The sequence below is a fragment of the Drosophila tropicalis genome, unplaced genomic scaffold, assembly GCF_018151085.1.
Source record: "Drosophila tropicalis isolate 14030-0801.00 unplaced genomic scaffold, ASM1815108v1 contig_878, whole genome shotgun sequence".
Taxonomy (NCBI): Eukaryota; Metazoa; Arthropoda; class Insecta; order Diptera; family Drosophilidae; genus Drosophila; species Drosophila tropicalis.
Genome location: NW_027173374.1, coordinates 6,789,071 through 6,805,304, shown reverse-complemented (window position 1 = coordinate 6,805,304; position 16,234 = coordinate 6,789,071). Strand labels below are relative to the sequence as shown.

The window sequence follows — 16,234 nt, the reverse complement described above, 5'->3', positions numbered from 1 at the left end:
TATATGCTTATCTCGTTGTTTGATTTTTATAGACCTTCAATAAATAAAAAAAAACACACAAACAAATTCAATGAAAAGAAAGTGTAGATTTCTACCTCAGTTTGGCATAGATTTCCAATTTAAAGGTATTTCCATTCTATGCCAAATAAAACAAATAATTCTCTTCTTTTTTTTTTTTTGTAGAATCTTCACTCGACACCTTCACGCTTGTTGCGTAAAATTAAAACAATTTATGACTTTTCCGTCGTTTCATAATAATAGATACAATAAATTTTTACGTGCCAATTTGAATCATTAGCACATTTCGTTCATCATTATATATGTACATCCAACAAAATACATACATGTGATGATGAGACAGGTATAAACAATATCTTTTCTACATTTAGAGAATTTTTCCTTACATTTTGTTATATAAATGTAAGTGGCTGGAAATTTTGATTAATAATTTGTATACTTTAGCAATGAAACCAAAAGTTTGCATATCTCCGATTTGTATGTAAGCAAATGTTTGTCTATCTACAGGTGAGGATTTGCTATGAGTGTCAGATCTGGGCGCTATGGAGAGAGTCCTGCTCTCGTTCATTCAAGGACTCGTGTATAATACCTTGTATTATTCAGATAACTAGCATTATAAAAGATATTACGAAGAAAGAATTTAAATTGCATCCTTAATTGTGGCTGACTGTCTCCCTATTTCAATAGAAGAAGCCCTCCAAAAATTCCCAGTCAAGAATATGCCTATATATATGTATAAAGAAACAATATTTTGTTTATATCCTCTATGTATGTATATTCCTTATCTATATCTCTCTAACTCTAACTTGGTCAAATTCAATCAGATGTCTCTTTGTTCTATTTTTAAAATAATGACGTTGAAATGTGTAACACTAAATTTTGATTGCATGAAGGTATGTTTTCGTTACACTGTCGTTTTTAAACATTTTGGAATTAGAAGCGGAAAGCGAAATATTTCAAAGATAATAAAATGACTAAAAGGCTAACAAGGAAAAGCCAACCAAGGAGAAAACTTATAAGTAAACGAAGACAAAGGAGAATTTCCATTTCGATCGGAAGGAAAACAGAATCAAAATATTTTAAAAAAAAATTAGTTTGTTTTTTTTAGTAATGGAAAATAAAGACAGATATCAAGGTTAATTGGACTGCTTAATAAATTGTATGTATAAATATGTGAATAAAAGGAATTTTCGATTAATATAAGCAATAAATACTTTCATATGTAGGTACTACAAACATTTTGTTTTTATTTTTTGTTGTTTTCCCATTCAGTTAAGAGATAATGATATTTCTTATTTGATTTATACGCTCATTGTTGTTATTTTTGGATATTTTTTCTCGTGTCGTGAGTTGAAAATTTTCTGAAACAAATAGACCCAAGTGATTAGCGCAATTGATACAATTTCGCTTGAAAAAAAAAAAACACCTACGAATGTAAATTTATTATGTACACGCCCTGTATGCCAGTCCGTTTGGCTGTACGACGCACGTCTGAAGGGTGTGCAAATGTGAAAATCGTAAAGAAATTAAGCATTATTGTTCATACAATAAAAGTATCTTTACGTGTGTTGATAATTTATGGTGGGGGTAAGGGAAGAGAAGAGAAGAGAGACAAGGTCCCATGACACCTGCAAAACGAAGAGATTCTTCAGGTTTTTTGTCAGATGGTTATCTATTTTTGGCATATTTCATACATTTTATTGGCCAAATTATATGGAATTATTGTGGAAAAACTCAACTCGAATTTATTGACAAGTCAAATGCTTATCTTATAAACGACGCAGAAAGAGACACAAATGTGTCTTGGCAGAAAGTGAAATGTGAGAGGCCTGTCAATGGATGTTCTTACTGGAAAATATATATAGCATATGTACATATAGTAATTTGCTATACGATATTGACACTGTCGATTTATGTAATCATAAATTGAACGATGAGTTTACACTAATTTGTCAAACAAACGCAAAAGTTATAAATAACTATTGGGAGAACAAACGATAATTACAATCAAATTTGTAAGATCTCGTAATATAAATAGACAAAAATAAATTAGTCAATTGCATAAATATATAAGTACTTCATCAATGTGAACGATAGAGAATATATATAGTATCAAACCCGTTACTCATATCATAACCATTTTGGATGTTTTCGCTGATCAAAGCTGACTGAATACTGATAACTTTTTTAATTTGATTGTTTTAAGATTATTTTGAAAGTATTTCCAAAAACATATGCAAGATTCTAATAGATCGTCAAGTTTAGAATTGTGTAACAATGTTCTAGTTGTTAGCTTTTTCCAAGTGATGAAAGTTTTTGCCTCGTTCTCATTTTTATGCACCATTTGGTGGTCGATTAAAAAGGTGTCATTTATCACAGAACCTCTCTATATGGAATTCGAATATGTAAGAAAAGGTTTCACACTTCGCACAACTAACAAAAACATTCACACACACATTAAATATTCAACAATTTTCTCAAATTCTTTATATAAATTAAATGCATACTAACGTATTTAAGTGGAAGCCCTGTCAGTCTGTCACCTTTCAAAAGCTATTTAGTTAACTAGAACACCCAAGAAGAAAACAATAAAAAAACAGTGCATAGAATGTGTACAATTACAACAATGATAATTGCGATAGATAATAACAGTATATGTAAGTATTTTGTTGGCCAAGTCCAGGGCAAGTCGACAACAGTTCCGCATTTTTAGTCTATATTGTATTTATCTAGTTAGTATCTCATTGTTGATGCAAATGCAGCTGTTTAATGTTGATTCTATATTATCACATTATCTTTTCCAACCAAGATCGTTTCATTTTTGATTGGTTTACGTTCTTTATTTTGCCGTAGTGAGTTTACAGATTGTAGTTGTGTGTGTGTGTGTGTGAGGTATTTTCTTCACAAATTTGTGTGTCAAATGTTTTTTCTGCCGAAAAATTCTTAAAATTAATTTTACAATTGCTCAACTTATGCATTAAGATTGAAGTTCATATTAAAGGAGTTGCGCGAGGGGCTTTTTTTACTTCTTTGATCTTAAATAAAATATGTTTTCTGGTTAAATACCATTAGTATTAAGCGAGTGGGAAGAAAAATCTATCCAACAGGGTTTTTAGTAGACTTCAATGCGCAGTAGCTAATGATGGCTCCTACAATTGGATGGAGGAGGTGCCCATGGTGTGGGTGTGTGTGTTACTTATGAAATACTTTCTTTTACATTTCACAATCAAAATGTAAGGAATTGTTACTGTGCCATGGAAGTCATCTTAAATGCGGCGTGAAAAGTTACCACCGCCGCCGCCATTGTTGCCTCCGAAATTACCGCCTCCATTGTTGCCAAAGTGGCCGCCACCGCCGTTGCCATCACCACCGTTGCCTCCGCCAGCATTCATGCCACCTCGCGATTTGCCATCGTAAAAGAGTTCAATGTAACGCGAGCCCATCTGTTCTCGATGGCGTTTCATGGCCAGCTGGGAATCTTCATAGGTATCGAAATAGGCATCAGCAGTGCCGCTGTGCAAGCCCTTTTTATTGTAATTGATGCGGACATTGGCTGGCCTAATTGGCTCAAAGAACTAGAAGGAAAGTGAAATCAGTCAGTAAAAGGGATATGGGGAGATAATTGAAGATTCAATCTTACCTTAAAGACATCATTTTCGAATGAAGTGTAGGGCAGACCGCGCATGTGAATGGTATAATGCTCAATATCATTGCCACGACCTCCTCCAATGGGACCAAAATTGCCACCACCCATATTAGAGTTGTAGTTGTTGCCATTGTTGAAGCCACCGCCTCCACCTCCGCCATTGTTGCCGAAGTTTCCACCTCCAAAGTTGCCACTGTTATTGCGTCCACCTCCTATGGGACCAAAGTTGCCGCCACCAGATCCAGAGCCAAAGTTGTTGCCCGAATTGTTATCATTGAAACCGCCGCCTCCACCGTTGTTGTTACCGAAATTGGAACCACCACCACCGCCAGATGAGCCGAAATTGTTGCCACCTCCAAAGTTGCCACCGCCATTGTTGCCACCCCCAAAGTTGCCACCGCCATTGTTGCCACCTCCAAAGTTGCCACCGCCATTGTTGCCACCTCCAAAGTTGCCACCGCCATTGTTGCCACCTCCAAAGTTGCCACCGCCATTGTTGCCACCTCCAAAGTTGCCACCTCCAAAGTTGCCACCGCCTCCATTGCCTGGTGAGCCAAAGTTTCCGCTATTGCTGTAGCCACCACCACCGCCATTGTTGCCACCTCCTCCTCCTCCAGCGCTGTTGCCAAAGTTGCCGAAATTGCTGGGACCCGAATTTTGGCCATTACCGCCTCCGCCGCCGCCTCCAGAGTTGTTGCCGAAATTGCCCGAGTTCATCAAGCTGGGTAAGTTATTAAAGCCCAACATGTTGTTGGCACCAACGCCAAAGTTGCTGTTGTTGCCCCAATCTAGAAAAGCGAAACAGAGAGACATGATTGAATGACTTATTATGGATAGTATTTAGACTTACCATTGCGTCCACCGCCAAAATCATTGCCACCACGATTGGCGCCACGATCGCGTATATCATAAGGTCCAGGGCGTCCACCCATGCCGCCAGGTCCACCTCCGCCAGTGGCGCGTTTCATCTCAGCAATCGAGCTGCGGAATATTTCAATGTACCTAAACGGGGGAGAGAGATATTTCAGAGATAAAATTCATGGCCATAATAAATAGTGAACAAAGCTATGGTGGTCTTTGGTGGTGTTGGCTTAATTTTTTCATATATCTATGTTTTTGCTTGTATTTTTTCTTTTCTGGGTTAAAATTGGTTAGCAAGTCAAAACAACAAATGCAAAATCATGAGTATATATACATATATATTTAGAATATAGGAGAGTCAAAGACTTCCGATCAATAACAATCAAAAGACTTAAGACTCTCTCTAACTCTCTCTGGGATTAGGTTAATATTATTGTTGCGCGTTTTCATTTCCACCATGGTCAAACCAAAAATTCAAGCACCCAACCAGACCCATAGCCTAATTGCTCGTTAACTGAAAGAGGAGTTAGGATTATTCTGTATTTTTTTTATTTAAATTTTTGTTTTGCTTCTTTTTTTTTTTTTTTGGATTTGTTTTATTTCTGCAAAAGGTTTTACCATTTTTTTGATGTTTTGCTGTTGTTGTAGATATATGATTGATGATATTGTTGTTTTTCTTCTTAAAGAAGGAGACCCACCTGTGCCCAATTTTTTTCCCGATTTCGGCCCAAGGCTTGCTCAGTGTCATCCTGGCTTTCGAACTGAACAAAAGCTTCCCCAGTTGCACGACCCCTTCTGTCCATAACAAAAAGTATGCCCTCCCGATCCGTTTTGATTTCCAACCCTGCCCAATGACGATAACCAACAAAAATTTATACATATATATATAGAATATTTCTGTTTTGGTTTTTTTTTTTTTTTTTTTTCTTCAAATAAATTGAATATATAAACTATTTAAAAAGGCAAATTTAAAGCATAGAAAAATATATAGATGATAGAGATAGTGAGAGAGAAATATAGAAAAAGTAAAATATGTATGTAAAGAAAATAGTTTTTGATAGGTTAACGAGCTTTTTCCGAATTCAACTCGTATTTCCAATCAACAATTTATATACCAACCACAAACGAAAAGGAAATACGTATTAATTACTACCAAAACTAAAGTTGTGATTGGGATTTTAAACAATTTCGACAATCAAAGTATTTTATTACTCTTCTGTCCCAATCATATTTCGATTCCACAAGGATATGAGAACCGCAAGATGATGGATTTTATGGTTGGTTAGTGATAAAATATAGTATTTGTTGATGACAATGGCATAAGATGTTTTGTGGTCCCTGCCAAGCCTTTCTGAGGCCCAAGGATAGAAAAACAAAGAGGAAGATAAAACTATAAACCAGTGGGCACCCCATGACGAATCTGTTGGGGGTCCTGGGATTTGTGTGTGTGTTGGTTGGCTCTAACAATCAATCTCACACTTGAGGAAAATCACAAAAAACTAATTTGCATGCACAATTTCCCTCATTTCGTCAACGACGATGAAACTCACCAGTGAAAAACTCTTCAATTTGTTGCTCCGTCACGGCATAGGGCAGACCACGTAGCTTCACCACAAAGGCATTGGCATGACCGCCAATCTTTCGCATGGCTTCTTTGGCCTCTTTTGGTGTGGCGGTAAAAACTAAATGACAAGTCTAATATAAGCAATCTCACCGATTACAATTTCTTACTGCTAACTTACCTTCAATGTAGCGATGACCCATGCTGGCTTTGTTCAACTTGCGTGCCTCCTCGACATCCTCCTGGCTGGCCACTTCAACATAAGCTTCGCCAGTATTTTTGCCATCCACACGACTGGTAACCAGATGAATGCCCTGCGATCCATTTGTCACATTCACATTTTCAAGAAAGTCAAGTATCTCCTTATGAGTAGCCGACCACGGCAATCCACGGAGCCTTATAAATTTGGGACTTTCGCCGACATTCTCGATTTTCACTGGCAAACCATCATCGCCAATGTTGTCGTATTGATCGTCTTCATCCTGCTGGTTGCTGTCGTCATTGTAGTTGTCGTCATCGCCATTGTTCTGCTGGCCATAATTGTATTGGACATCAGCGTTTGCCATTTGTTTGAAACTGTGCGTGGGAGTAATCAAAAATTAACAAAAAAAAAACTCGTCACTATCCACTACATGTGGGTAAATTTATTGTTGTTGCTTGCTTTTGTTCCCCAGCCGGCCGCATTTTTTTTTGCAATCGCCATTTTGATTTTTTCTTTTTTGCCACTTGAAGTCTTTGTTGTCCGTATGATGCTACTATTAGGCGCACACCCACACAACATGCAATAGCAACACAAATAACACCAATTTGCACAAATTAACATTTACTTGCCTATATTTTTGCACGTTTTAAATTTAAAAACTTTGTCTGTAACTCTGTCTGTCTGTTTTTATCAACACTTTTTTTCACTTTTTTTTTCTCGCGAACTCGCCGTAAATTTTTGCCGCAATTTCTTTCTCGCCGCAGTTTTTCGCCGTAAATTCTTGCCCTCTCGCCGCAAGTTCGAGCGTTTTACTCACGCGTTTTTGAAACGCGCGCGGTTTACTCGCGCGTTTTTATTGTTTTTGCAGCCCTGCGTTGCACAGTGGCGCCGTGGTGATAAAAGTATCGAGTATATAGGGGGCGCCACTCCAAACGACTCGCGATGCAAGAGATGGGAAAAACGATAACGATAACAGTCCAGCAAGCAGTTAGGGATGTCAGCACTGCTTTATCGGGCGACATATTTAATTTAGTGTCGAAGCAAGTTTAAAGAAGTTTGCAACTTTTAAGTTTACTTTAATACATTTTATAAGCTGAAAGACTAAAAAACATGTAAGTTAACAAGTTGGCATATCGTTTATTTATTTAAATCAATAGTTTAGGGCAAATTAAGAAGGGGATTTCCCCAGTAACTGCAATGCGCATGCATTGCAGCAGATCACTTGTTGCTATTTGCACGCCAAACAACAACAAAAAATAACTGAAAAAGGGTTATAACGCGAAACGCGGGAAAATATACATACATGTAGATAAATATGTTGCTGCGCAACCATTGTTTGTTCAATAAATAACCATAATCCGAAACTATTTTGCAGTTTGCAACTTAAAGCTGCTGAGTGAATATCTAGTAAATGTTCAATTCTTGTTTTCACAAATAAAGTAATTACATTTTTGTGGTGAATTTTTTGAGCTTTATATCACAATCGGTTGTCAGAATGTTTGTACAGAAAAAGAAACTGGTCGAACATGTCCTGGCAATGCGTGCCGAAGGCAGTGGCAGTAGCGATGAAGATGAAGAAGAGGAGGACGAGGGAGACATATTGCAGGTGCTGCCCGTCAATAATACCCCCTTTCAAAAGGGCCCATTGTATAGTTCCAAATCAAAATGCAACATTATTATTATTATAAATAATTATGGCTTTAGTAAAGCAAAGTTAGCTAAGAGTAAATGTTGTTACATACTTACATACATATATCCGTAGCTCCCCTCAAGTACCCGTTGTTGGCTCAATATTTACAATAATATTATGCAATCGCAATTGTGATGTAAACCAAAATGTAAAGCAAATAGAAATAAGCCTAAAGAAAATTGTATAATCATTTTACTAATCCATATCTTGTAATTTCGTTTTAGCTGAGCAAAATCTAAATCAAATACACTTTATATACATACATAACTATTATGTATATTATATACATATAAATACATACAAATGTAGATACATACATAGATACGCCCTATTTATATAGTAAACAATCAATAATTGTTTATCATAGATTTCAAGACTTTTGTATTTTGAATTTAACTTTTCTATACTCTTTCTCACCATCAATTGTTGTTTTTGTCCCATTTTTTTTATTGTAGCCGCACTCGTAACACTCTTTAACATGGTAAAGTTGTTGTAGTTGTAAATGTAGAAATCTAGTGCAACATTTTTTAAATATTTATACATTTTTGTTTTTTGTTTATTTGCAAAACTTAGCATAAATTTTAGATATATTGAACTTGATTCTTTTGATTTTTGTGTGCTTTTAATAATAAGACTTGGATATTTTTGAAACTAATCAATTTTTGGTCTTTCCCTGTTTTTGAATTTTGGAAACAAAAACCAACAAAACAAAAAAAAAAAAATGTATTTGCACCAAAAACAAAACAAAAACCATATATTTTGCTCCAAATATGTAAAAATAATTCTCTTCGGGTGACCACTAAAAACGGCTGCGAATATCAAATATTCTATAATACATAAATTACAAAAATAAAAAAAAATTGGTCAAATGGACCCGGACGAAGCGCAGCGACGTCGCGAAGAATGCGAACGCAAGGCACGCAGAGGGGAGATGGATCCCCGGCTGGAGTTCACCTTCCAGCTACTGATCGATGCCACACAATTGCCGAGACATCAGCTAATGGATTACATATTCGAAGGGGATATGGTAGGGAGTCATAGGCCATGGATGAATAATGTAATCTCATCTCATGTTTTTCCCCTATAGCTCGATGAGATCAATCAACTCTTTCTGCCTAATATGAAGAATAAGCTATTGTGGTTCTATCAGGAGGTAGATGAGCCGGAACCCACACAGGTGGCAGATGCCAATAAACCGGGACCCTCACGCACGGGCATGGCATCGAGCAGCTCAAAGACACCACAAGGTGGTGCTTCACCCAGTGGGTTGCAGCCACCGAAGCACAAGAAACTCTTTCTAACCGATGGCTGGACTTGCGCCTTCACTGGCGTCTGTATTTATATCTTTCGTGTGAATACATCGAAGCAATTGCCCGAAGAGGGCTTCCAAAAGGATTTGTATTGCGGTGTCATCGATGCCAAGAACATTGGCCTGGTCACCTCAATTGAACGAATTGTGGAATTCGTTTTCATGCAGGCCTTGGCCTTTCCCAGTCTCGAAACGGACGAAGAGGATGTCAGTTGTGGCCTCATCAAGGGTCAACTGTTGCCCGGATTGCGTTCGTTTTGCAGTGCTTTGCGTGTCTGCGAACAGGTCTGCGATCATTACAATGTTTTTGCCGATGGCTGTGACATGTTTGAGAAAATCGATCTGGTCGATGAGGTCAAGGATATGTCCAAGAATCAAGAGTTTTGCTCACAGCTCGAAGAGCGTGTCAACAATTGGACAAAGGGCATATTGAAAATCCTGGGCGAGAGTGAACAGCTGCGCAAGGAGAATGATCACAGTGGGCCGCAGGATGAACTGGAATACTGGAAGAAACGTGGTGCCCAATTCTCACAGCTTCTGGCCCATTTGCAGGATAAAGAAGTGCAATTCACTTTACATTGTCTCTTCTTGGCCGGATCCCGTATTATGCGTCAGTGGAAGGAAACCGATCGCAAGATCACATTCTGCTACAATGAGGCAAGAGATAATTCGAAATTTATTCAAGCCATGGAGACATGTTGTCATTCACTATATCTCGATGATCCGGTCAGCATGAAAGAGTCCATTCTGAGTCTATTGCAAACGGTTCGTCTGATCTACAGTGTTTCTCAGTTCTATAATACATCTGAAAGAACCTCAGCCCTGATGGTAAAGGTAAGTCAAAGAAAAAGGCACACACAAATCACTTTTTACGAGTATTTTCAGTTTTAGTTCTAAGTAAGAGTATTTAACATTTTAATTTCATTTTTTTGGCTTGCTCCAACTGATGTTTGAGTCGCCGTTTCGTATTGAAATAACAATTATGAAGCATGCCCCGCGGATTGGCTGTGCCCTTACGTGGCACATAGTATGTGTCCAGATGCTCGGTGGGAAATATTTCAATCAATTGCTGGGCAAGTTTGAGAAAACCATCTGGCGGCATTTGTATATTCTGATCAATAATGGCATTCGAAATGGCCTGGACACAGAAACGTTTACTGTGACCATCTAGATAGTTATTTTTCTCATAGAAATGTTTGGCTTGTTGTCCTTCAGTAGATTTTCTAAGAATATCCTCAATATTCTACAAAGAAAACTTGTTTGAAATCCAATCAAGAGTAATCTTTAACTCTCTCTCTCTCTCTTACCAATTGCTGCCAATCCGTTTCGGTATCACTCAAATCTCTTGGATCATCCTCTTCCATTTCTTCTACCTCGGTTTCGCTTAGAATTGCTTCGGTATCCGTATCCTCGAACTCTTCTTTAATCACAGGTGATAAATTGAATAATGATGTACTGCTTATGACTTTAGTTGGACCCTGGGACTTCCATTTTTCCAATTGACTGCGAAATATGGCACGTGGTCCGACTTTGGGTATAAGCTCTCGGATCTCGGCTGCATTCAGACATCTAAGTGCCTCCTCATTGATTTCCTCCTCTGTTCTTTGCATGGGCTATTTTAGTAGTTTTCTTTTTCTCTTTTATTCTTCTCTTACTGACCTTGAAATTTCTGACAAAGCTGCTTCAGATTCCAGGATATTAGCAAGTCAATAACCTTTTTCACCTCGTCACTAGGATGTTGTTGATGTTGTTGTGGCTGTTGCTGAGTCTCCACACGGAAGAGTTCATTGTCCACTATTGAATGGACAATGTATAAAACATTAGAGTTTGTTTTCCCATTTGAGCATATTTAATCTTAATTGAAAGTCACTCATTCTAGAATATTTGCTTTGGCTTATCAATTTAATATTTTTTTTAAGTCTTGTTATCATTTTGAAATCCGTCATAAATAAATAATAATAACAATAAATAGCCATACACAATAGCCGCTTGACAAGTTCACAGATAAACTCGTACAAATATTTGAGGCAATGTTTTACCATGACAGCTAAAATTTTTTCTCCCCCGTCCCATCCTACTCCAACGCCTCTTAAAGACCCTTCAGGCGTCTTCCAAATTGTATCGGGCACTAAGTGCGCATGTCTCTGTGCTCCCCGTAATTGTATCGAATATGTATACAGAAAAATGTATTTTTATAGATTTAAATTATTTCACTCACTTGGACGGCAAGTGTACATAATTGTTGCTATTTTTTGATTTCCTATAGCTACAACTGGGGCCAGCCCTTCTGAAGCAATTGAATTTAATTTTAATCGGGCAAACGATAATGCACTCCCGACAACGACGACGAATCAACCACGACAACGGCAACTACAATGACCACGACAACGGGGGAGAATTCTTGCTCGAGCTCTTGCTCTCACTCTGCTCTGGCTATGGGCTCTCTTTATGCCTCCAGAGAAGAGATTAACTGTGCCTAGAGTTGTCAGACTTCTTGTACCGAACAAAAATTTTGCCATCGATTTTCTTGAGAGTGAGGATAAAGGGGGTGGATTCGTTTATTGCTTGGCTCATCGTTTCCCCTCTGAGACAGCTGCATCCATTATATTCTCATGTACTTTGCGAAGTTGTTATACATCTTTTGTTCGCTTTTGCTCATCGATCTTTGTGCCGTTTATGCCGATTTTGAAATTGCGTATTTAATTATGCTGAAATATTGAGTATAAATGTAGATTAAGATATTTTAACTCATTGATTTTTCAGAAACTCTTGGATTCGAAATATTTTATGGCTTTTTAAAGCTTTTATTTAGTTTCTCAATTCTTATTAGTCTTTCGGCTTAATCTTGAGATATATTATATATTTAACTTAATTATTGTTTGAGAGAGTTTCTAATACTTAAAAAAGATATTAATTTGAGTATTAATGGCTTGAGCTAAAACAAAATACTGTAATTCGTAGATTTTAGAAGTTATTTTGGTGGGATATTGAATATGGTTGGAATTATATGTTTTGATTGATATAACTGGATTTTAGTAAAATATTTAATATTATGAAACGTCTACTAATAATCGTTTATGAATTTCTTAATCAATGATAAAACAAAGCTAACTACTTTTAGGTAAAAAACTAACGGCTAGGGTCTTCGTCCTAATCAATACATTTTTAAATTGACAAGAGCAATATTCAAACATAGAAGGTCTTTTCGTATTTGGCACTAAATATCATGACAAACCTGAGTTTCCTTTTAAAATTTTCAAACTACTATTTAAAATGTTAAAATAAATATTTTAACTAACACATTTTAATAGAAAAATTAAATGTCTACTGCTCTTTACATCATTTCTTATCTGGTCTGGACTTATCTTATTTGTAGTTATCAAGATTTGACTATATAGTTTTTTTTTTTACTATGGGTGTCATGTTACTGTGTTAAGACTAACACATTGGAGGCATTTGCTTCTTATCTCCGATCTCTGGTCTCTCTTAAATGTAGATAAACTATTTTCTCTTTCTTTACGTTAGATTACCAATCAAATGATTGAGACGTGCAAATCCTATATCACTTGTCGCTGCAAAGAGACCATTTGGTCACAGGATCGTAATCTGATACGTACAAAACTGAGTAATTGCATCAAGTTGAATCACATTTACCATGAAACTTATTACACGGTGAGGGAGCAGCCATTTCTGCCCAATCAGACGCCATTTGGTTTCTCGGAGAACTTTGTTTTTGGTAATTGAGTGAGATTAATTAAAGATAAAGATGTCCTTTTAATGCTTTTCTGATAACGCAGGTAAATTTGATACATTCTGCGAACGTCTCTCGAAGATTATAAGCATGTTTAATTTGATTGACGATTACAATCATTTGTTTGAACGTCGTCTGGAGGGACTTTTGTTGGGCGAAGCTTTGGAAGATGCCTCCAATCATTTTGAGGAGGCCAAGAAGGAGGTTACCTCGAAGAAATATGACTATCTGGATCATCGGAATTCCGATTTTAATGATGATTTTGAAAGGTTTATACATAAAACAGATTCCCTTAAGGATACCATAGCCACATTGATTGAAAGGGATTTCGATACGGTTTGGGAGACACCGCAATGTATACGATTTCTGGTGCGCTTCGAGAAGGTCAGCGAGAAAATCCCTCTGACCAAAATGGATGAGAAATATACAAGAATTCTGCGCTATGTGGAAAAGGAAGTGGATCGCATATTAAAGACCTTTCGCAAGCAACGTGATGATCCGCCATTGGCTAGAAACTTTCCACCAATTGCTGGTCGAATACATTGGTGTCGCGCCTTGAGTTTGCACCTTGCCGAACTAATGGATGCAGTGATGGATCATGCGGTATTGAGTACTCTACCCATGGCCAAGGATCTGGATGTACGTTTTCACAACGTGCTGGGTATCCTCAAGGAGTATGAAGATGAAATTGTCTCCATATGGCTGGATCAGGATGTCAGTGTGGCTGATGCTTGCTTGCTGCAACCGTTGCTGTGTCTGCAGGGAGATCGATTATTTGTTAATTTGCATCCAACTATTCCGTTACTCATCAGAGAAGCCAAGATGCTGGCCAAGTTGCACATTGAGTTACCCATTGTGGCTGCCACACTGATGAGTCGCCAGCAATACTTCATTACCATACAGGATTCCTTGAATGTACGCCCATCCTATCTCACTCTCTCTCTTTCTGCCTTTCACTTTCTTTAGTCTTGGCAATCTTTGTGTGTCCTTGCAGTGCCTTATCAAAATGTTCCTGTCAACGGTGCGTGCCGTCAAGCTAGAGGTGCGTCCTTTGTTCTTGCCCCAGTTAGTTCGTTTGACAGCCATGCTGAAGCCCGGTCTTCATACCATAAATGTGAGTGAAGTCAGGTCTCCTTACCTTGCACTAATTTGACTTGCGTCTCTTCCTTTCAGTGGACTAACCAAAACTGGACAGACTTCTATGAACGTTGCAAGCAGGCCATTGAAACCTTTGAGGTTCTGGTTGCTCGCGTTCACGACATCTATTCCAATCGCATACTCAATGTTCTTATGTGGATGCAGGATGTGTCCTTGCAGATATTGCCACAAGGTAGGTCTATCTCTCTCGCTCTCTCCTGACTTTCATCCCATGTTTAATTTTATGCACTTGAAAAACTTTTCACATTTGTTTTTTTTTTTTCTTTCTGTGGGCAGACGATGAAATCTGGACCGTTGATGAGTTTCTAGAACGTAGCGAAGAGGCTTGCCGGTGAGTGAAAATCCAACATACACACACACACACACTCTTCTCACTCCATTTCTCGGTCTGTCACCTGAATGTGGCATGTGGTTGTAAAATTCATTTAAAATTTGGAGCCCCCAAGCATCAGTTGTTAAGAAGTGGTTGTGGGGAATACATACATTTGTTGTGTGTGTGTGTGTGGGGAGGGTGTGTGAGGGTATGTGTAGTTGAAATTTTTGTTTCACAGTTTTTGTGATTTATTGAATTTATCATTTTACCGTAAAGTTGTATGTATCTTTATAAATTATTTGTCAGCTTCTAGACAAATTGTGTGTCAACTTTCAGCAATTTTTATGACCTTTTTGTGAATTTAAGCAATTATTTATTTCGATTGCCAGGTCAAGGTCTCATTGCAATAGATTTAAACATAAAAAGAATTGACTTATATTATTTATGTTTAAAAAGGTTACACTTAAAAACGTTTAAGTACTAAAAGTAAATAAAAGAGTTCAATGTCAGTTATCAGCTTATTTCTCGTTAGAATTAAGCTGATAACTGACATTGAACTCTTTTATTTACTTTTAGTACTTAAACGTACTAAGCTGATAACTGACATTGAACTCTTTTATTTACTTTTAGTACTTAAATACTTAATCAAAATTAGCTAATAATCTCTTTAAAAGAAGAAAGTTTATTTATACATATATTAGATTAAGGATCGAGACTAGAGGGGGAGCAGTAGGTTACTAGGTCTTTGAATTGTTAAAATATTTATTTAACTGCTGGCAAATTTAAAGAAGTTGAGAATGTGACATATATGGAATGAAATTAAGTCTAAAATTTTAATTTAAAATGCAAAAGAACTTGGTTGAGTTACAGTAACTAATTGGGGATTAAAGAGTCTACTAAAAGTAGTTAACTTGTGATATTCGCTTTGTGGTATATGTAGGCTCACTTGTTTATGACTTTTAAATTGCTATACAGTCACCTTCGACATGGGTGGACCTATTTTGGTATTAAAAGACAGCCTCATTTAATGGGATCTTGCTGAAATAGAACTTGAGGGAAAGGGAAAAGTTCAAAAACAAAGCTAAGAAATGAAAAACGACACTCTTGACTTGAGATACTTATATATTAATTATCAAACACAATCAAAAATTTGCATCGACCAATTTGAAATGATTTTGGATAGGCAATCTCAAATTTTTTCCAAAATCTGGACATTCGAAATGATTAACACGTTTTTTGAAACGTAATATCAAGTTGGACATTCTAAAAATGGACATTTTGAACAATTAGCAAAATTAAAACTTATTTTTAAAGATTGCATAATCAAATTATTTAATCAGATACCAATTTAAGACTTCCACTTGCAGCAAACACTTTCAGTTTGTTTCTTTAAAAATCCGAAAAAAAAAATGTCAAGTCAGCAGTAGATGAAAGCTAAGAGCTTTTTGTTTAATCAAGCCATTGGGTGAATTTTTTTTCGTTTACCTTTGCCCACGTACCGTCTTACCCCTTAATTGTGAATGCACCGAATTGGAAACCATTCCATTTTGTAGTAAAGCGGCAATCGAACTCAATCGCAAGAGTCAAATGGTCTCTGAGGCAGTGGAGGAGGTTTTGAACTTGGTGGACAAGGCGACAGAGACATTTAAGGAGATAGCTGGCGACGATGTGGTCACCCTATTCGATGGTAAGTGTAAAACAGTGAGGGGACATTGGGTTGGGGAG

General features: G+C 37.1%; 3 protein-coding genes across 5 annotated transcripts in view; 1 reads left to right on the top strand and 2 right to left on the bottom strand.

Annotated features, from left to right (window-relative positions):
• Positions 1-2,831: 2,831 nt before the first annotated feature.
• glo (glorund) lies at positions 2,832-7,030 on the bottom strand. Its single transcript, XM_068300443.1, is given in 8 exon segments — positions 2,832-3,593; positions 3,659-4,452; positions 4,515-4,666; positions 5,224-5,237; positions 5,239-5,369; positions 6,076-6,207; positions 6,268-6,662; positions 6,918-7,030. Coding segments are annotated over 7 exon segments (1,917 nt in total). The 5' UTR covers positions 6,653-6,662; positions 6,918-7,030; the 3' UTR covers positions 2,832-3,284.
• A 753-nt stretch (positions 7,031-7,783) lies between these two features.
• Dhc1 (Dynein heavy chain 1) overlaps positions 7,784-16,234 on the top strand; it is a 32,407-nt gene continuing 23,956 nt past the window's right edge. For both annotated transcript variants that reach the window (XM_068300541.1, XM_068300540.1), the window contains exons 1-9: positions 7,784-7,894; positions 8,868-9,005; positions 9,066-10,121; positions 12,813-13,023; positions 13,085-13,953; positions 14,033-14,152; positions 14,212-14,368; positions 14,473-14,527; positions 16,063-16,196. In XM_068300541.1, coding sequence (XP_068156642.1) covers positions 7,784-7,894; positions 8,868-9,005; positions 9,066-10,121; positions 12,813-13,023; positions 13,085-13,953; positions 14,033-14,152; positions 14,212-14,368; positions 14,473-14,527; positions 16,063-16,196 — 2,851 coding nt within the window. The remainder of the gene's footprint in view (positions 7,895-8,867; positions 9,006-9,065; positions 10,122-12,812; positions 13,024-13,084; positions 13,954-14,032; positions 14,153-14,211; positions 14,369-14,472; positions 14,528-16,062; positions 16,197-16,234) is intronic.
• On the bottom strand, positions 10,166-11,647 carry LOC137585344 (sterile alpha motif domain-containing protein 3-like). Of its 2 annotated transcripts, none has more exons than XM_068301089.1 (4): positions 11,506-11,647; positions 10,947-11,081; positions 10,595-10,884; positions 10,166-10,530 (listed from the first exon to the last, which is right to left on the bottom strand). In XM_068301089.1, exons 1-4 carry the CDS (start codon positions 11,522-11,524, stop codon positions 10,195-10,197), a joined length of 780 nt encoding a protein of 259 aa, XP_068157190.1. In that variant the 5' UTR covers positions 11,525-11,647; the 3' UTR covers positions 10,166-10,194. The 2 variants fall into 2 exon arrangements, with proteins under 2 accessions (XP_068157190.1, XP_068157189.1); XM_068301088.1 differs by lacking the exon at positions 11,506-11,647 and adding an exon at positions 11,327-11,410.